Source organism: Lonchura striata, chromosome 3 (assembly GCF_046129695.1).
Source record: "Lonchura striata isolate bLonStr1 chromosome 3, bLonStr1.mat, whole genome shotgun sequence".
Lineage (NCBI taxonomy): Eukaryota > Metazoa > Chordata > Aves > Passeriformes > Estrildidae > Lonchura > Lonchura striata.
The window spans coordinates 35679292-35699109 of NC_134605.1; the positions used below are offsets into that span (position 1 = coordinate 35679292).

Below are 19818 nucleotides of genomic sequence, written 5' to 3' on the forward strand. Positions count from 1 at the left end.
AATACATGTACAAATGTGTGTATGTGTTGTTCAATTGTGATTCTTTTCTGTTGTAGCGCGGTACACGCTCCTCTCGCCGCGGCACTCCGAGCCGTGCCGTGCTGGGCGGTGAGGGAAGAGAACGGGCGGCCGCTTTCCCCTGCAAGCTCTGCAGTTCAGTTCGTGGCGCGCAGGGACAGACGAAGGCAAAACGGGACTTGGGGGTGAACGGGATGGTTTTATTCCATGAGCCCCAAGACCCCGGCGGGCGGGGGGGGCAAAGGTTTTATACAAGAACTCAGGAGGACGGGTGTAGGAACAGCAACCAATGAGGGAATAGCAGGGGAGGAGTTTAGGGCAGAGGCTGAGGAGTGGGCTAGGGAAGACTGACACTGGGAAGAGGAGGAGATTGGGGGGTTGGGGGGGAAACAGATATTAAACAAATATTAAATGAAAGAAAAACACACCACCGTATCTCCTCCTTTCCTTTTACAAAAAGAAGGAGAATTTTGTGGTTTAAGCAGATTAATATAACATGCAAATAATATAAAATCATATGATAACATTGTAAATTACTTAAAGGACATGAAAGATACATTATTGCATTTATAGGGCAGGAAGAGTAGTAATATCCTAAATTAGACACAAGACTGCAAAAAACTTGCTGTTTTGCTGCTCTGAGTAACAATCTAAAATAATGTAAATAATTGAAATAATTGAAATAGAATTGAAATCAGATAAAGTCAGGCGATTGAAATAAAATGAAATAGTTAACAGAAATTAAATTAAAAAATTGAATTAGAATGATTAAAATCACAATTATTTAATTTAAATAAAATAATTAAATGGAATTATTGGAATTAAATATAATAAAAAATCAACTAAATATAACTAATAAATTTTTAAATTTCACAGCAATGCAGCAAGCCTGAAGCGATATAGTAGCTGAGTGATTCCTGTAGCAATAATGGTTAAACACAGCCTTTAAGTCAAAAAATATCAGAAAAGACTGAATTAATTATAATTACAACAAAACAACTTAATATAAAATCAAATTGTAACATTACATATTATTAAAAAAACATAAGTTGAAAGACATTAAAAAATTATAAACTAATTGTGATTACAACATATGAAACATATAAAAACTTCATCTGGAATATATAAAATTGTCCTAAATGAAAGTCCAAATTAAGGGTACAAAGCACAGTAGGATTTGTGACTTTATCTGATTTAGAATTTGCTTCGTCGCGGCGCTTGCGATGTTCAGCTTCTTAAATTCTTAAAGCAGAGTCAGCGGATAACGGCGCTTGTCTTAAAGTAGAGTCAGCGGATAGCGATGTGGTTTGTTCAATTTGAATGTCCGTTTGAGAGGTGGGCCTAATATCTTGAGTATTAATTAACTGAGATGATCTTTTTTTCTATAAAATATAACTCAACAAATAGATTATTTAAAAATAATCAAAAGCAAAAAGAGGAATTTGTAGTTAATTAAAAAGGAATATTGGGTAGAGTACATTAAGGAATAGGATAGGGGAATCAGACAATCACTTAATTAGTGATTGCCATGATTAACAGGGGGTATTGGTAAGGGGTGGACCGGGGCGCCGCCATTCCAGGGGGAAGACAAAATGACGGATCCTCAGTCCCGGGTTTCGGCTCCATTTCCTCGGGAGAAGATCCCTCCCGACCTTCCCCTCGGAGGACGAGCCCGAAGAAGGATTGGGGAATATCCAACCCCGCCTCCCCCAACAGGGACTAGCCTCGTGCAGGGACGGTGCAGGGCTATTGGGAGAGAAATGGGACTGGCGGGAAACCAGGGGCGGAAAAGAAGGGTCAAGGCGGGAAAGCGGGTTCCGAGCGGCGTGGCCAGCGCCGTCTTGGGAGGGGGTGCCAGATACACTGCACTTGGCCTGAGCAGTGTCCGGCAGGGCACTTGGGGCGGCTTGGCCACAGCAATCCCCAAGGGAGGATAGGAAAGGGTTGTAGGAAAGTCCGAGGGGATGGGGGCATAGGGAGCTTCACAGAAGCAAAAAGGGGAAATCTATAGGAGCGGGGGGGGGGGCCGCCCGACGCAGCTGGATGTCGGCGCAATGCGTGGGTGTAAAGGGCCCCTTTTAACAACGCTCCTATAGCTAACGTGTCGCCCTCTTAGCTGTTCCCTACTGGTGTCTTTTCTACCCCCTCCGTCCAGCCCAGAATGGGGAGGGGAGGATAGAGAAGACAACTTTTTCGAGGAGAAGAAAAAGCGATCCAATCTAGGTCCCCACAGAAGACTAGGCGAAGGATAGCACTCAGTGCTAGCTTCCCCCAGAAAAAGAAAACCCACCCGCTTGCCAGGGACATGCAAGGCTACAGCCCCAGTCTGGGCGCAGACGGGGGTTAAAACGCGGGAAAAAAAAAAGCGGCAAACCCAGCCGTCCGTCGGGGCGACCCCGCACCCGTATAGCCCACCTTACCTTGCAGGCTCGGACGGAGATGGCTTGGATCTTCTCCTCGACTCGATGGAAAAGTCGCGCTGAAAACTGGGGATGTTCCTTCCCGGTTTTGGCCCTTCCGGAGGCCTGGGTGTTCCCGTTAAACCAAGACTCGTCCCCGAAGCCTTGGTTTCGGCCACTATCAGCCTCCGGTGGTCTCGCTGCAGATGCTGACCGAGGAACGAACCTCTTCTCGGTCAGCCTTTCTTCAGGCTCCCCCGAGCCGCTGCCAAAACCGCTCTCTCTGTCCTCGGGTAAGTCTGCCCGCCAAAAAGCTCTGCAGCCCGGCTGCCCGTGCAGCGCGGCTGCTTCCGGGCGGGTAGATGGCGAGAACAAAGAGGGTCCCGGAGCGTCAGTTTTTCGCTCGGCGCTCAGCTCCTCTTAGCATCAGGCAAAGCTTTTACGGCCGTAGATGTTCCTCTTCCCTCCTTCTTCTTCTGTGAGGCAGGCGCCCCCACGAATTTGCCCGTTTTTTTTACAAGACGAAGGAGGGAACCATCCTCTGCTACCATATGTTGTAGCGCGGTACACGCTCCTCTCGCCGCAGCACTCCGAGCCGTGCCGGGCTGGGCGGTGAGGGAAGAGAACGGGCGGCCGCTTCCCCCTGCAAGCTCTGCAGTTCAGTTCGTGGCGCGCGGGAACAGACGAAGGCGACACGGGACTTGGGGGTGAACGGGATGGTTTTATTCCATGAGCCCCAAGACCCCCTCGGGGGCGGGAGCAGAGGTTTTATACAGAACTCAGGAGGACGGGTGTAGGAACAGTAACCACTAAGGGAATAGCAGGGGAGGAGTTTAGGGCAGAGGCTGAGGAGTGGGCTAGGGAAGACTGACACTGGGGAGAGGAGGAGATTGGGGGGTTGGGGGGGAAACAGATATTAAACAAATATTAAATGAAAGAAAAACACACCACCGCACTTTTCTGAAGCATCCTCAGCACTGTGAAGTAAAGTGGAAAGAAAACTATAAAAGTATCATTACTATTTGAATTTTTAAAAGGTGTTATAGGAAGCAAATAGTGTTTTGGATGGTTCCATTTTGTTCTCAAGTCAATTCATTTTTCCTGTTTGCTGTCTTTTCTCTGAGTGGAACACACAGCATTTATTTCTCCTCTGGGACATGTTGATAGTGATTTCTCCAGGATAGCTTGTATCATGTTACATGGTAGCCCACAATGATACATCCCACACAAAAGCTGTGGCTTATCAAACTCTTTCCTAGTAACACAGATATTTTTGCAGGGTATGTCATAAACCATGTTAAGCTGCAGCCCATAAACTTCCTGTTGGCATAAAGATATAGGAAACAAACCTTTACCTAAACTTGCCCATTGTTATATAGAAAAATTATGTAGAGGAAATAGAGACTTGAAGTTGGGAAACAGACATAATGGAAGCAGTAGGACAAAAATCCCAATTAAGATGGAGAGCAGTAAATTTTTAGAGAGCACTCTATAATGATGCCTTCAAAAGCTGGAGACTGGGTGTAGTGTCTTGCAAAATATTTTACAGCAATGTAGTCCTTTATTTCTGAAATCCAAGGAGTTGGTCATCTTAGACCACTGATTCTCTAAGTCCTATTTAAGAAGCAAACAAATAAGATATTGGGGTTTTTTTAATGCCTCTTCTTCAGATGATTTTATTTTTAATTCTAATAAAAATGCCTTTATTATGACACAGGATATCTTATTTCCCAAAATACTTCTACAGCATCAGTGGTACACCTAGTAGATTGTGTTGGTGTTTTTGAGTTCTGTTGATTTTGCGTATAATTTCTTTGCATTTAAATCAAGAAAAGGATGCATTTGCCATGAAAATCCATATAAAGATAATTGAGCACTACTTTTTTCACCCCTTAAGATCACTTTGAAGTGTTTACTAAGTATATTAGTAAACACTTGTGTTTACTACACATGTGTTTAAAACACGTGTTTTCTGTTTTCCTATGGTTACTGCATTGCGGTATTATCACTAGAAAATGGGGTTTTTTTGGTCGAAGTGTTTAGGTCTCTTCTTTGCTTCAATGTAAAAAAATTTGCAAAACAACAAGAAATTGGAGAAGCTGGTACTGAAAACAATCTAAATCAGGCTCTTTTTGTCTAGAGTCACATGTAAAACTGTTCTCTTCTGCAGATATTTTTGGGTATTAGGTTTATGGAAGGAGACTTCTAGTGATCTCAGCATCTGTAGTTTAAACACAAAATAAAAAGCCGTTGTTATTCCATAGAGAAACAGGTACTGAAGTTGCTTACCTTGATGAAGGGACCACATGGCAAAATGTACAGAAGAAAAGCTGGCTATGAAGTCATGTCTGCCTATGCTTGTTCATTCCTCCTTGTGTAACTGCTGAGAAGAGCTGGACTGCTCTCTGAAATGATCACTGCAAGAATTTCAGAAATACTGTCTTCTGATCTCTCCTTCTTGTTGTGGTACTTCAAATTCAAGTCTGTTCCAGATTGCTGTGTTGGGGTATATGTTCCTCACTTTCCAGTGGTTTGCTGCATGATGCTTTGTGCTTCCCTTGCAAAGTGCTTTGAAAGGTGTTGCAGAAAAGGTCCATGCTTGTTAAAAGGTTACATGCTTTGTTCAAAAGGACACCTAAGTTAGAGTTGTTTTGGTATCATGAAGTGAAATTTGGTGGATTATAGTGATACTTTGAAAAATCGTCTTAAAGAAAATCACAATATAGCATCTATAGGAGACAAAAGAAGGGTATTTTGATAGATTAATGGTTTTAATTAATTTGTTTTAATTATTTAAATGGCTTAATAAATAACATTAATGATGAATACTAGGAAAGACTTCTGAAAATTTATAAGGATTGTCCATATTTCAGTGCAATCAAAACTCTCACATATACATTCAAATGTGATTCAAATGCTGCTTAGTATTTCTGATCAACAGATATTAGTTAACCAGCATCTCAAGTGGGATAAATTTCTAGGAGACAGTTTATTTAATACTTTGTTTCAGCACTGTCTTTTACAGGAAATATTTGCTTTGGTTTGAGCAACACATTTCTGTCTGCTGTCAGACTTAATAGAATACAAAATAGAGCCAAGTGATAGGAGGCAGCTGGAAAAGGTCAGAAATTATCAACATTGTATCATGGTCTTGACTCTGACTGCAAATCATTAAGTGTTTACTTCATTCAGACATGGGCATACACTGACTGGGAATTGACTTTGAGAATATGCATACAAGTTTTAAAAACTGAGCTTAGATAATTTATGAGTTTTTCCTTATGGGAAATATTAAACAAAGACACTGAAGTTTTTGAAATCAGAACAGCAAAATATATTGATAGCCTTTAAAGCCTAATGTAACCTACTGATACTGCTGTATGCAATACAATCATAACGTAGTGTGGAGGTGATGACAGTAGTACTATGCCTGTTGAAATTATTCATTCAACTGTATGAGCATCCCTGTAGAACTTCAGATTTAAGAAAACCTTTCCTGGGGAGATAAATTTCAGGTATTTTCTTTTTTTTGACAGCTCTATGAAATGAACTTTGGTATTTATCTTCTTAAGGCAGGAGAAGTGATACAATTTGTGCTTCATACTGGTACATTTTCCTCTTAGAGCACTTTTAAAACCTCTTTTCTTTAGAATAGTCTTAAAAATACCATCTCATAAAATTAAATAACTGTCTGGAATTCCTTGAAGCTCGTGGTTTGGCTTCTGACGTTCTTAAACAAATAGACTGTCAGAAATTGGTGTGGATTCATTTCCAGGATTAATGGTTCATTTGCAGTAGTTTCTTTTCAAGATCAGTACTCTGAAATATCAGAAGATTAAAGATGTATCAGATACCAAAAACGCCAAACATTGTTTTAATTACTCAAATAGAAGAAAGCTGGATAATTTTTACTTGCTTATGAAGAATGTTCTGCTTAAGCCAAAACAAATTCTTTACCAGTTCTTCTGGGAAGTCTGGAAGTATTTAAGTTTCTCTCCTCTGCTTATGAGACAATGCCTATTAGTGAGCCAGTGCTACATGGGAAACACTCTTCATTTGTAGCAACCTGTCATTCAGCTGGTCCGTAAGCTAATTAAGTATGTCTGTTAATTGTTTCAGTAATACAGTGTACTAAGTTTGAGATTTCTTGCTCTGTTTGTCATTCCTATAGGGAAAAAAAAAGAAGCAACAATCCAAGGTCTGTGCCTGTTGAATAGTTTGCAGAAAGTTAAACAGTGTATCCATTCAGTTCTGCTATTGTGGTATGTGAAATGCAGTCTTTTGAGCTGAATCCCAGAGTCATTAGCTATTAGCTCAGGCAAAGCACCTATCAATTTCAATCATAGTTAATAATGTGACACTCCTTTATTTATGCCTATATTGTGGTTTTATCTAACAGCTTGTGACAGGGATTTGTAGATGGGTCACACAGGAGTGGGAGTCCCAGGAAACCTTGTGGTCCCTTGGCCAGAATTCTCTGTGGTTGCCCTGAGAGTAATTGCCAGACTGGGCTCCCTATTGCACTTTACAGGGAGCTGAATAAATTTCCTCTACAGCCTTAGCAGATGAGTTGCAAGGATATAATCCTTCCTTTTCCCTGGCATTGGAAAATACGTGCAGCACTGGTGGGAGTACACAGCTTAGCACACTAAGACTGTGAAGATGGGGCAGAGGCTGGAGTCTGGACAGGGTAACAAAGAGGTGATGTGGCTTGGGGTGGCTTTTGTGCACCAGCATAGGGTCAGCCAGAATTTCAGTCTTCCAGTGGGAATATTCAGTACTTCGGTCAGTTATATAAAATATTGGCATAGGAGCCCAGGCACGCATGAGGAAAAATATGTGGATTTGAAACAATGCTTTCAGTGTCTCTGAGTGCTTTAACCAGTAAGAACTTTGTTTTATAGCAGTACCATGTGTGCATCATACTGCTGCTACTGCTGAGCCTCTTTCAGCACAGTTGAGCTCTTTTATACCAAACCTTCATGGCTTCTTTGCCTTCTGAATCAGTAAGACTTATTTCCAAATCATAAGCTTATGACAGAGATATCATTCATGAAAATCTGTACTCTTTTCCAGGAGCCCTCAGGAATACAGACTAGATTAGTTTAAAATATGTGTAGATGATGGATAGAAAAGTGTAAACCTAAGCTTAAAGAATGGCATTATCTTTATGCATAGTCAAGCATGCCTCTCTTTAGCTTTCCTGCTTATTTTAGGCTCGTAAGTATGCGTTGGAGTTGTGTAGAATGGTGAAACAAACTAAAAAATTGTTATGAATTTCTCCAAGTGACTTTTCCAGTCACTTGTGAGTCAGAGACTGAAAAAGACTGTCTGAAGAGCTAATGAGTTTGTCTTGGTAGTAGGAAGTGTGTTAAGACTTTTGAAGTGGAAAGGAATTACCTATAAAATTTTTGAGACTGTAGCAATCGAGCTTCAGTTCACATATGCTTATGGTTGATGAAAGGAGGGATAGTCTTAAGAAAATGTAGCTGGCTAGGGAACAGTTTGTGCAGTGCCATGAGTGTTTAGAGTATCTGAAGCACTACTAGATGTACCAGAGAAATCAGGGTTTAGTAGCTTGGATTAGGACTTTGCAGAGCACTCATGTTCTGTGATGCATAGCTCCAAAATTACACAGATCTTGAGGCAATAGGAGCCCCATGTGGGAGGTGCTTTTCCTTGCTGCCCAGTTTCTACAATGATCTGGATGTTAACCAAATTATCATTGATTCTTCAAGCTTTAATTCACCATAGAGGCAGTGGGAGCAGCAGCTTTAATCATTGCCAGCTTTTACTGACAGAACTGCAAACCATAGCTGCCAGATGACTCAGACTTTGGCATCCTTATTTTTGCTCATGATTTTTATATGGAAATTCGAAAAAGTTATGACCACAAAGATCATGATTTTCAGTAGAGTGCAAATACTGTAGCACCACACCTAAATTATAAGTGGGCTTTAGTCCATCCTCCTCTTTCTCCCCTCCTTTCTTTTTTCCCTTCTTTTTTACCTTGTTACTATTAGATGACACCTTTTCTATTTTGGGGAAAAGGGAAAAAAAAATGGCGATGGGACGACCAATTCATGATGACACGTTGGCTCTCATGTTAGTGGAATCTTGCCTTGACACATACGAGCTCCTGGGATGTGTCCTTGAGGTTTTGACCTTGAAGAGAAACACTAGTGTTTAGGTAATGTGCCTTACTTCCCAAATGCTCCATTTCTGAGATCATAAGGGGAGATGCAACCCTGTCTTTGATTCCTCCCCTTTCTTTTTGCGGAATGGAGAGTTGTAAAACTGAGATACAGTGGCAGAAGAAGAGCTGGGTGCAAAATGCTTTAGCTGATTCTTGGTACAGCTCTGAGTTGTACACAGGTACAGTGTACAACTTTAGCAAGTGGCTTCTCTGTCTTTGAAGCTCTAGAAAAGGGATTTAGCATCTGTAACTATGAAGCAAAGGTAGCTGTGGTTATAAAGTAAAATGGTCCTTCCTTGGAGCATACCTACCTGGGATTGCAGGTTGAGAAAGCCAGCATTGTGTAAAGATGTAACTTGAACTCTCTTAAGTTTTTAGGGTAACAACATAGAGGAGGCATTATGAGTGCTCTCCAGTTGAAAGATTTTTTGAGCTTCTGTGCAGCACAATCTGTATATTTTCTAGCTAGGGGCAGTTGGAAGAGTTTATTTCAGTTTTGTAAACAGCAGAGCTCCTATGGCAGAGGAGGTTGTACAAAATTCCTCATTTTTGCATCTTGATGGTATTTCTGAAGTATCAGGCTGGGACCTACTTATGGGTGCAGAACTCAGTGGACTCTGACTGATGGTCAGATAGTCAATGGTCAGCCTTGTATTAATCCTACCAGTGCCTAAGCCAGAGGAATGCAAGACAGCTGAAGGATATGCATTCACCTAGGGTAAGCCTGGGCCTTCATCTGAAAGATAGGACTTGCTGAGATATTCTGCTATTTTAAAGCAGCCAAATACCATCCAGGGAAGGAGTGTTTCTCATCCCTTGCAACATAGGAAAATTTGTCACCAGACCCACTCCAGACAGTAATGTGAAAATATACTCCTAAAGTTGCACAATAACTGAGCAGTCTCTTTGAACCTGTTTGGCCTCTCTGTTCTTTTTGCTGTTCATGTGCCATGCCAAACTGAGGCTCAAAGCACAGGTGATGCTAACCTGTATATGGGTAGTGGGCAGAGGGACACCATAGCCATGCCAAGTTGCCCTGGTGCTAGAAACTTGGACATGTGTGGCTGGCTGTCACTGAAATAGAGGACACTTCACACTTCTCACACATCCCTTGACACAAATCTAAGCTTCACGTGCTGCACATCCTGAGCTGCAGTCTGATGTTTAAATATTGAACTGGTGCTGTTTTTATTTTCTTGAGATACCTCAGAATGAGTCTGGGGAGTATCTGTGAAAAAGGGACAGAGAAGATGGCTGGGATGATGCCTTGCTGGCCCTCTCCATGAAGAGGGGACTCTCTGATGAGTCAGAACCCTTGCAGGGTAGCTTGCTGTCCTGTTTGTAGTCACAGTGGAAAGCTACACAGGGTAACTTTGCTTTAGAAACATCATTGGCTCATGTGTGACAGTATGATTAAGAGCACATTGGAAAAATTTTGGGAAAGCTGGGGAAAGCTGTCAGTGCCTGTGCATTCAGCATGCATCTGCACTGCGGATAACTGTGTTACCAGTTGAGAGCAGCCACAAGGCCAAAGCCTGTGGCATAGGATGAGCCAGCTATCTTGAGCTGAAAGCTCTGTGGCAATGAACATTTGGGTCAGATGTTTATGTGCTGTCAGAAAGCAGAGTTAGATTAGGGAAAGTCTATTCACACCATATTGAGGATTCACACTTCAGCACATTAGAAGTGTTTGCTGCAGTGCCTATTTATATCACATTTGCTTTGGAAGTATTCCTGAGTGCAGCTGTTGTGGACTTCTCCTGGGCTTTGTGTGTTCTATTGTATACCTGATTGGCAGGTTTAGATGTTTGGGGGGGTGGGGGGTGGTCGGGGGTCTTTTTAGTGTCTGCAGCTGAAACACATTTAAGCTTTCTTTACCATGCAAAATGGAAGAAAATTGCAAAAGTCAAGAATATAACTAGTATGTTGTAAGTTTCCAAATATTAATAGTCTTATCATTATGAAGCATAATACATATGTTATTGAATGATGGGGAAATAGAAATTGACCTCAGAAATAATAAGATATTTGAGATAATTCATATAGTTTTTGAAAAAGTGGACAAGCATGTTTTTATGATGAAAACTATAGCTGCCAATGGTGAGTTACTATGCTAGAAATATGTTCAGTCATTCCTATGATATACTGTTTTCTTCTGTTTTTTTCTCCTTTTCAAATTGACTTGGGGGAAGATAATAATGTCACGTAATTTACTTATGCATGTGTAGAGAGCCTCTGCAATGTGTGAGCACCATTCAAGTTCATATAAGAGCTCCATTGTATCTTCAGTATCTCAGCAAGAGGTTGACCCAAAATGACTGAAAAAGAACATTGTGCTGGAAGTGAGTGTTGAACAGTATACTAACCAGAGTATTCTTTACCTGACTATTTCAGTGTGGCAAAGCACTTCCTGGCCTTTCCAAGCAAGAAGACTGCTGTGGAACCGTGGGTACTTCCTGGGGTTTTAACAAATGCCAGAAATGTCCCAAGAAGCCGTGTAAGTGCTATTTTATTATTATTGTGGTTTTTCCCCCTCAAGTAGTATTTTCCTTTTTTTCAGAGGGAAAAAATACCAAAGGAACCTAGTAGAAAAAATGTGCTATGATTTGATTAGGGACAGGTTGTAGAAACTGGAATTCCCTTGCATGCCAGCAGAGTTACAATATGCAGGAACTTGGTGCAGCCAGCAAAGTTGATGTCATAGGGTTTTTTCCCCTGCTTCTTCCTCCTTTGAGTCAGTGATGGACTGTTGCATTTACTCAGTGCAGGAAGAGTAATCACATTGATTTTTCCAGCTGGACTTCTTCTTTTTTATTTAAAGTTTGCACAGAAATCTTGAATTATAGAGGCGCCAGTTTCTGCTTGGAGAGAATGCAGTGACCTCTCGGGACTGCAGATGAAATTTCATGTTTGGAGCCAAGGTCTTCCAGGCTCTAAATTGCTGGTTGCTTTTTTTTCCTCTGCTTTTGAAATATCTTCCCCAACAATTAGACAATGACAAAGACTTTCTTCAGCATTTTATTATGATTTGACATCATATTATAATAAGAAAAGAATTTACAAGTATTTGCATGATTGGTGAGGATAACCTCTTGAACTTTTTGTAAATTACATTACTGTTGCACAGGAATAATAATCCTTCTGTGTCATGTCATATTTTCAGCATTAAATTAAAGATGGGAAATTATAAATATGATCTCTGTTTTGTGGATGGAGTGGACCTTACTGGGCCAAAAATAGGTCATTAAATTGCAGTAATTCTTACCTAGTTCTTCTAGGACACTGTTATTCAGGTAGAAATGCTGGAAATACGTTCAGTGTTTGATTTTTCTCTTTTGGAAGTGTGTGTTTCTCTGTAAATCTTAATGTGGATGTAAATACAATTCCAAAAGAAAATCTGCTATTACTCCTATTTCTCTGGCTCCTCCTTCCATAGGAGACTTCGGTATAAATTTATGGTGACTCAGTCTGGTTTTAGTTTCTGAAACATTTTGTGCATTTGAGTATGTCTATCTTCTGACATGCTTTAGAAGGAGACCCTCCTTGGATGTTTGAATATCATAGTTAATAAGACTCAGGTATCTGTTTTATTCCTGTAGCATGTAAAAGGAGCATATATGCCAACCATGTAAAATTTAACAAAGACAAATGCCAGATTCTGCACCTGGCCCTGGACAACCCTGGATGTACACAGAAACTGCAGAATGAGAGAGCAGTGCCAGCCAGAAAGTTGAATATGAGCCAGCAGTGCCCTGGCAGCCAGGAGGGCCAACCCTGGCCTGGGGGGCATCAGGCACAGCATCGCCAGCCGGGCAAGGGAGGGGATTGTCCTGCTCTGCTCTGAGCTGGGGCAGCCTCACCTCGAGTACTGGGGGCAGTGTTGTGTGACACAATGTAAAAAAGACACTGAACTGTAGAGAGTGTCCAAAGGAGGACCATGATGATGGTGAAGGGCCTTGAGGAGAAGCCGTGTGAGGAGCAGCTGAGGCCATTTGGTCTGCTCAGCCTGGAGAGACTGAAGGGAGACCTCACTGCAGCTACAGCTTCCTCATGGGGGGAAGGGGTGGGGCAGGCGCTGATCTCTGCCCTGTGGTGACAGTGACAGGGGCCGAGAGAATGGCCTGACATTGTGTCAGGGGAGCTTTAGGTTGGATATTAGGAAAAGGTTTTTCACCCTGAGGATGGCTGGGCTCTGGAGCAGCTCCTCTAGGAAGTGGTCACAGCACCAGCCTGACAGAGCTCAAGAAGCATTCGGGCAATACAATTGAGCTACATCTGAAATCTAGTTCATCAGAATCATAGTGACAAGTGAAATTTGCTTATTTGGGATGTAGGTGTGCTATGAGAAAAATCACAAAAGCCTGAAATGTGTTTCAACCAAAAACTGGTTGGAGCTACTAATACAAATTTTTGGTGCCTGGTTTGAAGGGAATCACACTTGCTAGTTCTTCACAGTTCAGGTAAAATACTGATTGCATCAACCTGGAGTCTACAGTTGTAGTGTAGATCAGGCAGCTGCTTAATGGCATGCTGCTCAGCACAGCATTAAAAGTAAGCAAACAGGGAAACTGAAAAACTTCTGATCCACAGATGCTTCCTAAGTGGATACTGAGAAGTGCTTGAATCCAACCTAAAGACCTCTTCTAAAGGGAAGTCCACCATTCTTTTTTCAAAGCACTGAATAATTTGTCTAAATGCTAATGACATGAGCAATGTCCTTTTGTTATAAAAAAGTTCAATGACTAGCATGCTTGCTCAAGATGGGACATTTCAGAGTTCCTTTATCTGCCAGAATAATTTCTAATCTACATTTTATACCTATGAGGAGATGCCCTAACCCGTAAAATGTAGAAACAATTCTTGGAACAGATCTAGGAACCCAGTCCCTTTCCCAGAGCCCTTAATTACTCACAGTATGAGTCACGCTCACTCCTGCTTTCTGGCTCAATTTGGAATTGCTTTTTTGAATGTAACGGAATGATTTCAGGAAGAGACAGAGCATGGTGCCACTTGGAATAATCCTCTTCTTCTGATTAAAGCACTCCTGGAAAGTTAGGATTTGTGTTCTCCTAGCCATAATAGGACACATTTCTCATCTTTCTAGGTGGGTGTTCTCACTGTATGTTAGTGTTTTAAGAAGGTAGGAGGAGAAGGGTACACTACCTATTTTATCCAGATTAAAATACAGTATCATTATATCAAGAGTGTGATTTGGTAGGTGAATGTGTCAGGAATATCCATTTAATCTGTCAAGAAGGTTGAGTAGCAGTGTATGTATTTTCTCTAGGCTACATTTGATTTAGGAATGATTCTAAGCATGATGCTATTTAATCATGCATCTTATACATACATCAATCTTATGCAATTCTAGATGGATGCAAATGGTGAATTTTTAGATTTTTAAGAATTGAAGGTAATACATTTAGTGTGTTGCAGGTGTTTAAGTGATCTTACAGCATCTTCAAATGTTATAGATGTTCAGTTTGAACTTTGGCACAAAACCTGAAACCCAAAAATCTCTTCTGGATCTCAAAGTGTTATGGTTCTGTCGAGTTAATAATTTCCAAAGATAAATGTAAATTTGTTAGAAGATTTAATGGCAGTCTAGAATGGATGTTGAAGGATTTATATTCATTAAGTGTTTTTATTTTTACAACACTGTGAATGCTTTAGTGGTAAAAAGTATATGCATATATTATAAACATAAATTTATATGATATTGGATGGAAAAACTTGGGAGTCAAGTTAGTATGTTGTCAGTGAAGTGATATCTATGCATGTGTCTCAACAGGTTAAGTTAGTCTCACAGTCTTCCCACATAATTCTGACCTGTCTGATATTTCATTAAAATGGTATTACCCTTTTTATTGTAGATGTTTTGGAAGCAAACTTCCTTTGGAAGTAGACTTCCTTTGGAAGCAAACTTCCTTATGGTTTTATGCCTCATAAACTTCATTAAAAGTGGACATGTTTTTATAATACATAATCAGATTGTAATCTTCTGCATAACCCACTTCAGCAAAATATTTGAGCACATAGTTTAGTGTCACTAGCAGGCACTTCTCTCTTCAATCAACTACTTAAGGACATGCATAAGTTTGCATGTGTCTTGTTCCTGTGGTCTTAGAGAGGGTTCTGTCATCTTTGTAAGGACTTGAGTATTTTGGGTAACAGCCACTGCTCAGTCAGGGCTTCTGTCCTATTGCAAATCTAAGTGCCTTGGCCTGAGACAGCTGCCATATCTGTAAGTTTATGGGTTGTTCAGTATTATTGAAAACCAAAAGAAGTTTTAGAACAGATCTCCATTGTTAAGGGCTTCTAGCAGAAGACAGCTTTTAAGAAGCAGGGTCTTTCTGTGTAACATGGGGGATGTTGTAATTGGTCAGGCTTCTTGCTAACTTAGTAATTACAAACAGGTTCTTTAGGTGAGTAAAGGGTAAGTAATGTTGGACTCCATCCAGCTCTCACATGGATCACCAGCCACCACTGAACAAGCTGCTTCTCTACTGTGACTTGCTTACATTTTTGCTCTTTGTTGAAAGGAAGAAAACAGCTGCTAGTAAGCTGCCAGTTTCCTGTTTGTTGTGAGAGTAGGAGGATGAGGAAGGGAGGGAGAGGTTAAAATCTCTGACCTCAGTCCACCACTGCACTTTCTAGAGCAGCTGAGTCACCTTGGGAGGGAAAATGTGTTGCAGCACTGGAAAACACCTGGCATAGGTTATGGGCTGGTCTTCTGCAACTGGAAGCTGTTTTCATTCAGCAGGCTGCACTAAAGGGTACCATTCCTGCCCACAGAAAGTTACAGAGACTCTTCTGGTTTTAGTGTGGATTAAATTAGGTCTGTCATGGCAAAAAATAGATTGGTTAGGACATAATGAGTGCAATTATGAGTTTGGATCTGCCAACAAAAGTACTAGGAGTTTCATTGACACTTTTGGGGATCAGAAGTAGAGTAATGCATTGTGCTTTTGGAAGTCGCCTTAAATTTCAACTGATTTTAATATTAACATTAGGAAAAGACTGAAAAATCTGCCTTGGAAACGAAATGTGTAGCTGCCACTTGAGTAACGAGACAAAATTTTCAAGTTGTAGTTGGTGTTAAAATTATTGTAGTCAGTGTTAAGATGGAAAAGTATGTGTTCAGAACCGTAATAACATTGCTGTATTTTTACTATGTGTGTTTAATCATTTTACACTTTATGCAGTATCTAAGGAGAATCTCAATGTTTTATTTAAGCAAGTATTTTAAATAATTCACTGAAATTTGAAAGAAAACTATCTCACTCCAAAGCCTGCTATTCAAGATCATCACTTAAATTTTTCCAAATAGTAGGTAGAGCTTTATAACTAGTTAAAATAATTATCTTTTTTTTTTTTCCCCATCATTGCAGTCAACTAAGCTCCAGTTTTAAAGTAAGCTGCAGGGATAAATGTGCAATTCAGGCATTATGTGAAGGGAAGCCAATCAATGGCAACTCAGTTGTTCTATCTTCGCAGTTTATATACAGTAAAGATGGAAAGGAATTAATCTGGTGGGTTTTGGGGGGTTTTGTCTGTTGAACATTTGGAAAACTTTTGAAATGAAGCAAAAGATCTGACAAAATGTAAGGTATCTCTGTTGTAACATTCAAATTATGAAAAACTCTCTTGACTCTTATTAAAAGCATTTATGTGCTCATAGTGCCAAAAGTTTAGTCCTATATGCTTAATAAAGTACTGGGGTTTGCCAAGAAGTTAGCTTTTAGTGCATAACCATACAAAGAAGTTACTGCTTTCATTCATGATGTTTAATAAATGGAGGAAAGAAACAATAAATAGAAATAAAAATCTGGTTAACTGAAAGCTTTCTAGTTTGGCAAAATTCAATTCAGTATTTGTTTTGCAGTGTTGTTATATCTGTGACTGTTTACACTGATCAGCCAGTAAGTGAAGTGAAGTTTATTATTCTAAAATTCAACAGCTCTGTTAGGTAAATCCTAGATGTTTCCATAATGAATCTTCAACTTTATCTTTTTCAAACGTGATATTTGTGGCTGATTTGCTAAAGTAATTATTTGAATATTTCAAAACAACTAGGATGAAAGGTATCCTGATTTCACAGATTTGTTTAGTTTTTTAACATAAATTTGGCTGGATAACTTAAGACTTTAGTGGTTGAAAAAGATGGAATTAAGTTTGCCTCTACAATCTTTAAATTTAATTTCTTTTTCTTTTTTTCTTAACCATTTTTTGCAAAAACCTTACAATTTTTTAAATATAGTTATATAATAAATTAGCTGTTAGGCTCTGCAAGCATATAAATTTTCAGTATTTAAATGATTGGTTTTTTTTTTTCAGCTTACCATGGATACGGTCCTATGATGGAATGCCCACAAGGCTACAAGAGAATCAATGCTACATTTTGTCAAGGTAAAATAAGTACCCAAATTGGTTGTGTTTATTTTTAGTACTGGCTTTCTGTGACAGCTTCTTTGATATTGATGATTTAGATTAATTAGTCCAGCCCATTGATTTATATTTGGGAAAAAACATTGAGTATATTTTTGACTCTTTCTAAATATTGGCAAGTCTCTAAGAGTGAGTTTTTTCCTCCAGGGAAAATAACTTCTGAAACTTCTATGTATACCCTCATTTTCTTTGATGATATATAAAGATGACTTCATAAGGATTCTTTTACTTTGTTTTTCTGTAGAAATACACTGTTTTGTCAGTTTTTTTGCTAAACAGTGAATCTGTGTAGTTATTCAGCTAAGTCAGATGAAACTAGCAATACAAAACTATTTTTGTTATCATGAAAGTGTAGAGAAATCAGAGAACAATTATTTTCGACTCAAGAGGCTAGGCACAACAGTACTGAGAAAAACCAGATAACATCCCTGGCAAGTGGAGATGAAAAGAATGAGTACCTGGTTATGTAAAGTGACCCACCTGTTTCCAGAATCTGCATAGTGCAAGTGAGGATGTATGGAATTAGATATGGGCTAGTTGTGTTACTCTGAGATTATTATTGCCGGGTGGCAAATACAGAAGTTATCAAAACATACAGGGTTGTGGGGTCTGCATGATCATGCAGCTAGAAAGCAAGACTTGGGACATTTGGATTCTCCTGGTCTATTGCATCTCTATCTGACAAAGCTGAAGAGAGGACCACAGTGTACCACAGAGGACCTTTCTGTGTATCTTAGAGCACTGCACAGAGCTGCCAGGTGAGGATGTAGGTAAAAGCTTAATTATTTGTCTGACTTGTTTGGCACAGCACAGGTAAACAAGAACAAGGAGCTCTGAGATAATGTAAGCAATCTTGCAGTACTGTTCTGGACAGAGATTTGGGAAGAAGAGGAAAAATGAGTTCAAGTGAAGCTGATACTGCTGTGGCCAGAATTCTTGATCAGTGTTGATATGCAAGAGATAAAGAGGTCCCAACAAATAGTACTGATGAAGAGTCACCAAATGAAAGAATAGTTGATGTTAAAGGATATTTGTAGGCATTTTGGACATACATTTAATCTTATTTAACTGAAAATTTTCACTTTGAATGCTAGTGAGGGAATGTACAATAGCCAGGGTGCATAAAGACATTATTTGCCCACCAAAATAATAAAGTTTTTAGAGCACTAAACACTAACATCTTGCTGTTTCACTGCTGAGGGAGATGTGATCTACCTGAGCCTACCTGTTGCTCAGATCTCTACCTAGTAGTTTACCAGCTTGCAGGGTAGGGGCATTTGGAGGACTGGATGGGTCAAAACACTAAAAAAGTAAATGGAGGAGAGCTGCCAATTGCATCTTAAGAGCTTGTTCCCTGCTGTGCAGTGGAAGACTGTACAGTCCTGTTAGTAAGTAAAAAGAATAGGGAGATATTGATGGCAATTTGCTAATGCAAAGTGAAAAGGAGAAGGAAGTGAGTGTCAGATTTAAATGAGCAGCCTTTTTATTCCTCAAATTAAACATGCAGATGATGGATGTATTTCAGCAAGACGGTTCCAGGTATTTTGAAAGAGATTGTCTTGTTCCATGTATCAGTCACAAGGTTTTTCAGAGACTGCAAAAGAGAGGTTTTCTAACTTTAACCCTGGAAAGTGTCTAGAAGATGCTATGATGGATTGGTGCCCTCGTGCAACCCTCTGAGCATGATTCAGGAGAGACCGGAGCTTTTAATATCTTCAGTAGTCACATGTATACCCCACAGAACACACAATGGTTTCAGACAGCAGCAACCCAGCAGGCATTTAAAGGCAAATAGGGCATTCTGTTTGTTTCAAGAGGTTGACACTAGGTGTTGGCAAACCAGTTAGAAATGGTCTGATGCTTGTGAAGGTTGCCAGAAATAGGCCAGGAAGTTGTTTCACTGAGCAGTGACAGGCTGATAGAGAGAGAACATATGTCTCTGGGTAGGAGCACAAGAAGGAGCTGAATACTGCCATGGTAGTGTACAGAAATAGATCTGTACCTGGTAGGCTAATCATTAGGTTTTGCGCTGAATTTTGATAATTCTTCTCCTGACACATTTTTGTACTACATGACTAAAACTGCAAGAAATATGAGTCTTTTAACAATTTGTTTTATGCTGCTATCCCAGAAGAGAGTGATCTGTAGACTCTAAATATAACTTGTAGTTGATACATGGAAATATATTATGTAGTGTTTAATCATAAAATGATAGTAGGATTGTCTTACCAGCCTGTTGATGAATTTAGGATGGGGACAATCTCCTAACTTTCTGTAGAGGGATTTGGTAGTGGCTGTTGAAGGTTCCCCTTATTACTTTACTGAGATTTAAATAGCTCCTTTGTAATTTGCTTACTAACACACTCCAATAAGGAGATACAAATGGGAGAAGGAATGCCCATGAAACAAAACTACGATGGAATTTAGTCCTATTGAAGTAAGTAATAAGATTACCATTTTTTTTCAGAGGGTCAGCATTTTAACCTCTGTTTGAACACTCTTCAGGAAAGCTAGCTTCATTTGTGAAAGCTGCTGGCAGAGTGCATTTCAGCCCTGAAATGGTTATTAGCATGTGCTACTCAATGGGTCAGCCAGAAGTGTCCTGTTTGTTTATCTGAAGCAGACATGCTTTTCTATAAGAAAAGAAGTCAGGGCTAATGAAGAAAGAGCTGTCCATATCACTAACAAGGACAGCCCCAGATGGCAGAAGGAAACTGCTTAAGCTGCTGGTGTGGGAGGATTCATATTCCTTTAAGA

The 19818-nt window shown here is 40.0% G+C and overlaps 1 protein-coding gene across 3 annotated transcripts in view; it reads left to right on the top strand.

The window, feature by feature from the left end:
• Positions 1 to 19818, top strand: part of LTBP1 (latent transforming growth factor beta binding protein 1) — a 188567-nt gene that overhangs the window by 90878 nt on the left and 77871 nt on the right. For all 3 annotated transcript variants that reach the window (XM_031504314.2, XM_077782059.1, XM_077782060.1), the window contains 2 exons: positions 11008 to 11110; positions 16951 to 17022. In XM_031504314.2, the coding sequence (XP_031360174.2) occupies positions 11008 to 11110; positions 16951 to 17022 (175 nt within the window). The remainder of the gene's footprint in view (positions 1 to 11007; positions 11111 to 16950; positions 17023 to 19818) is intronic.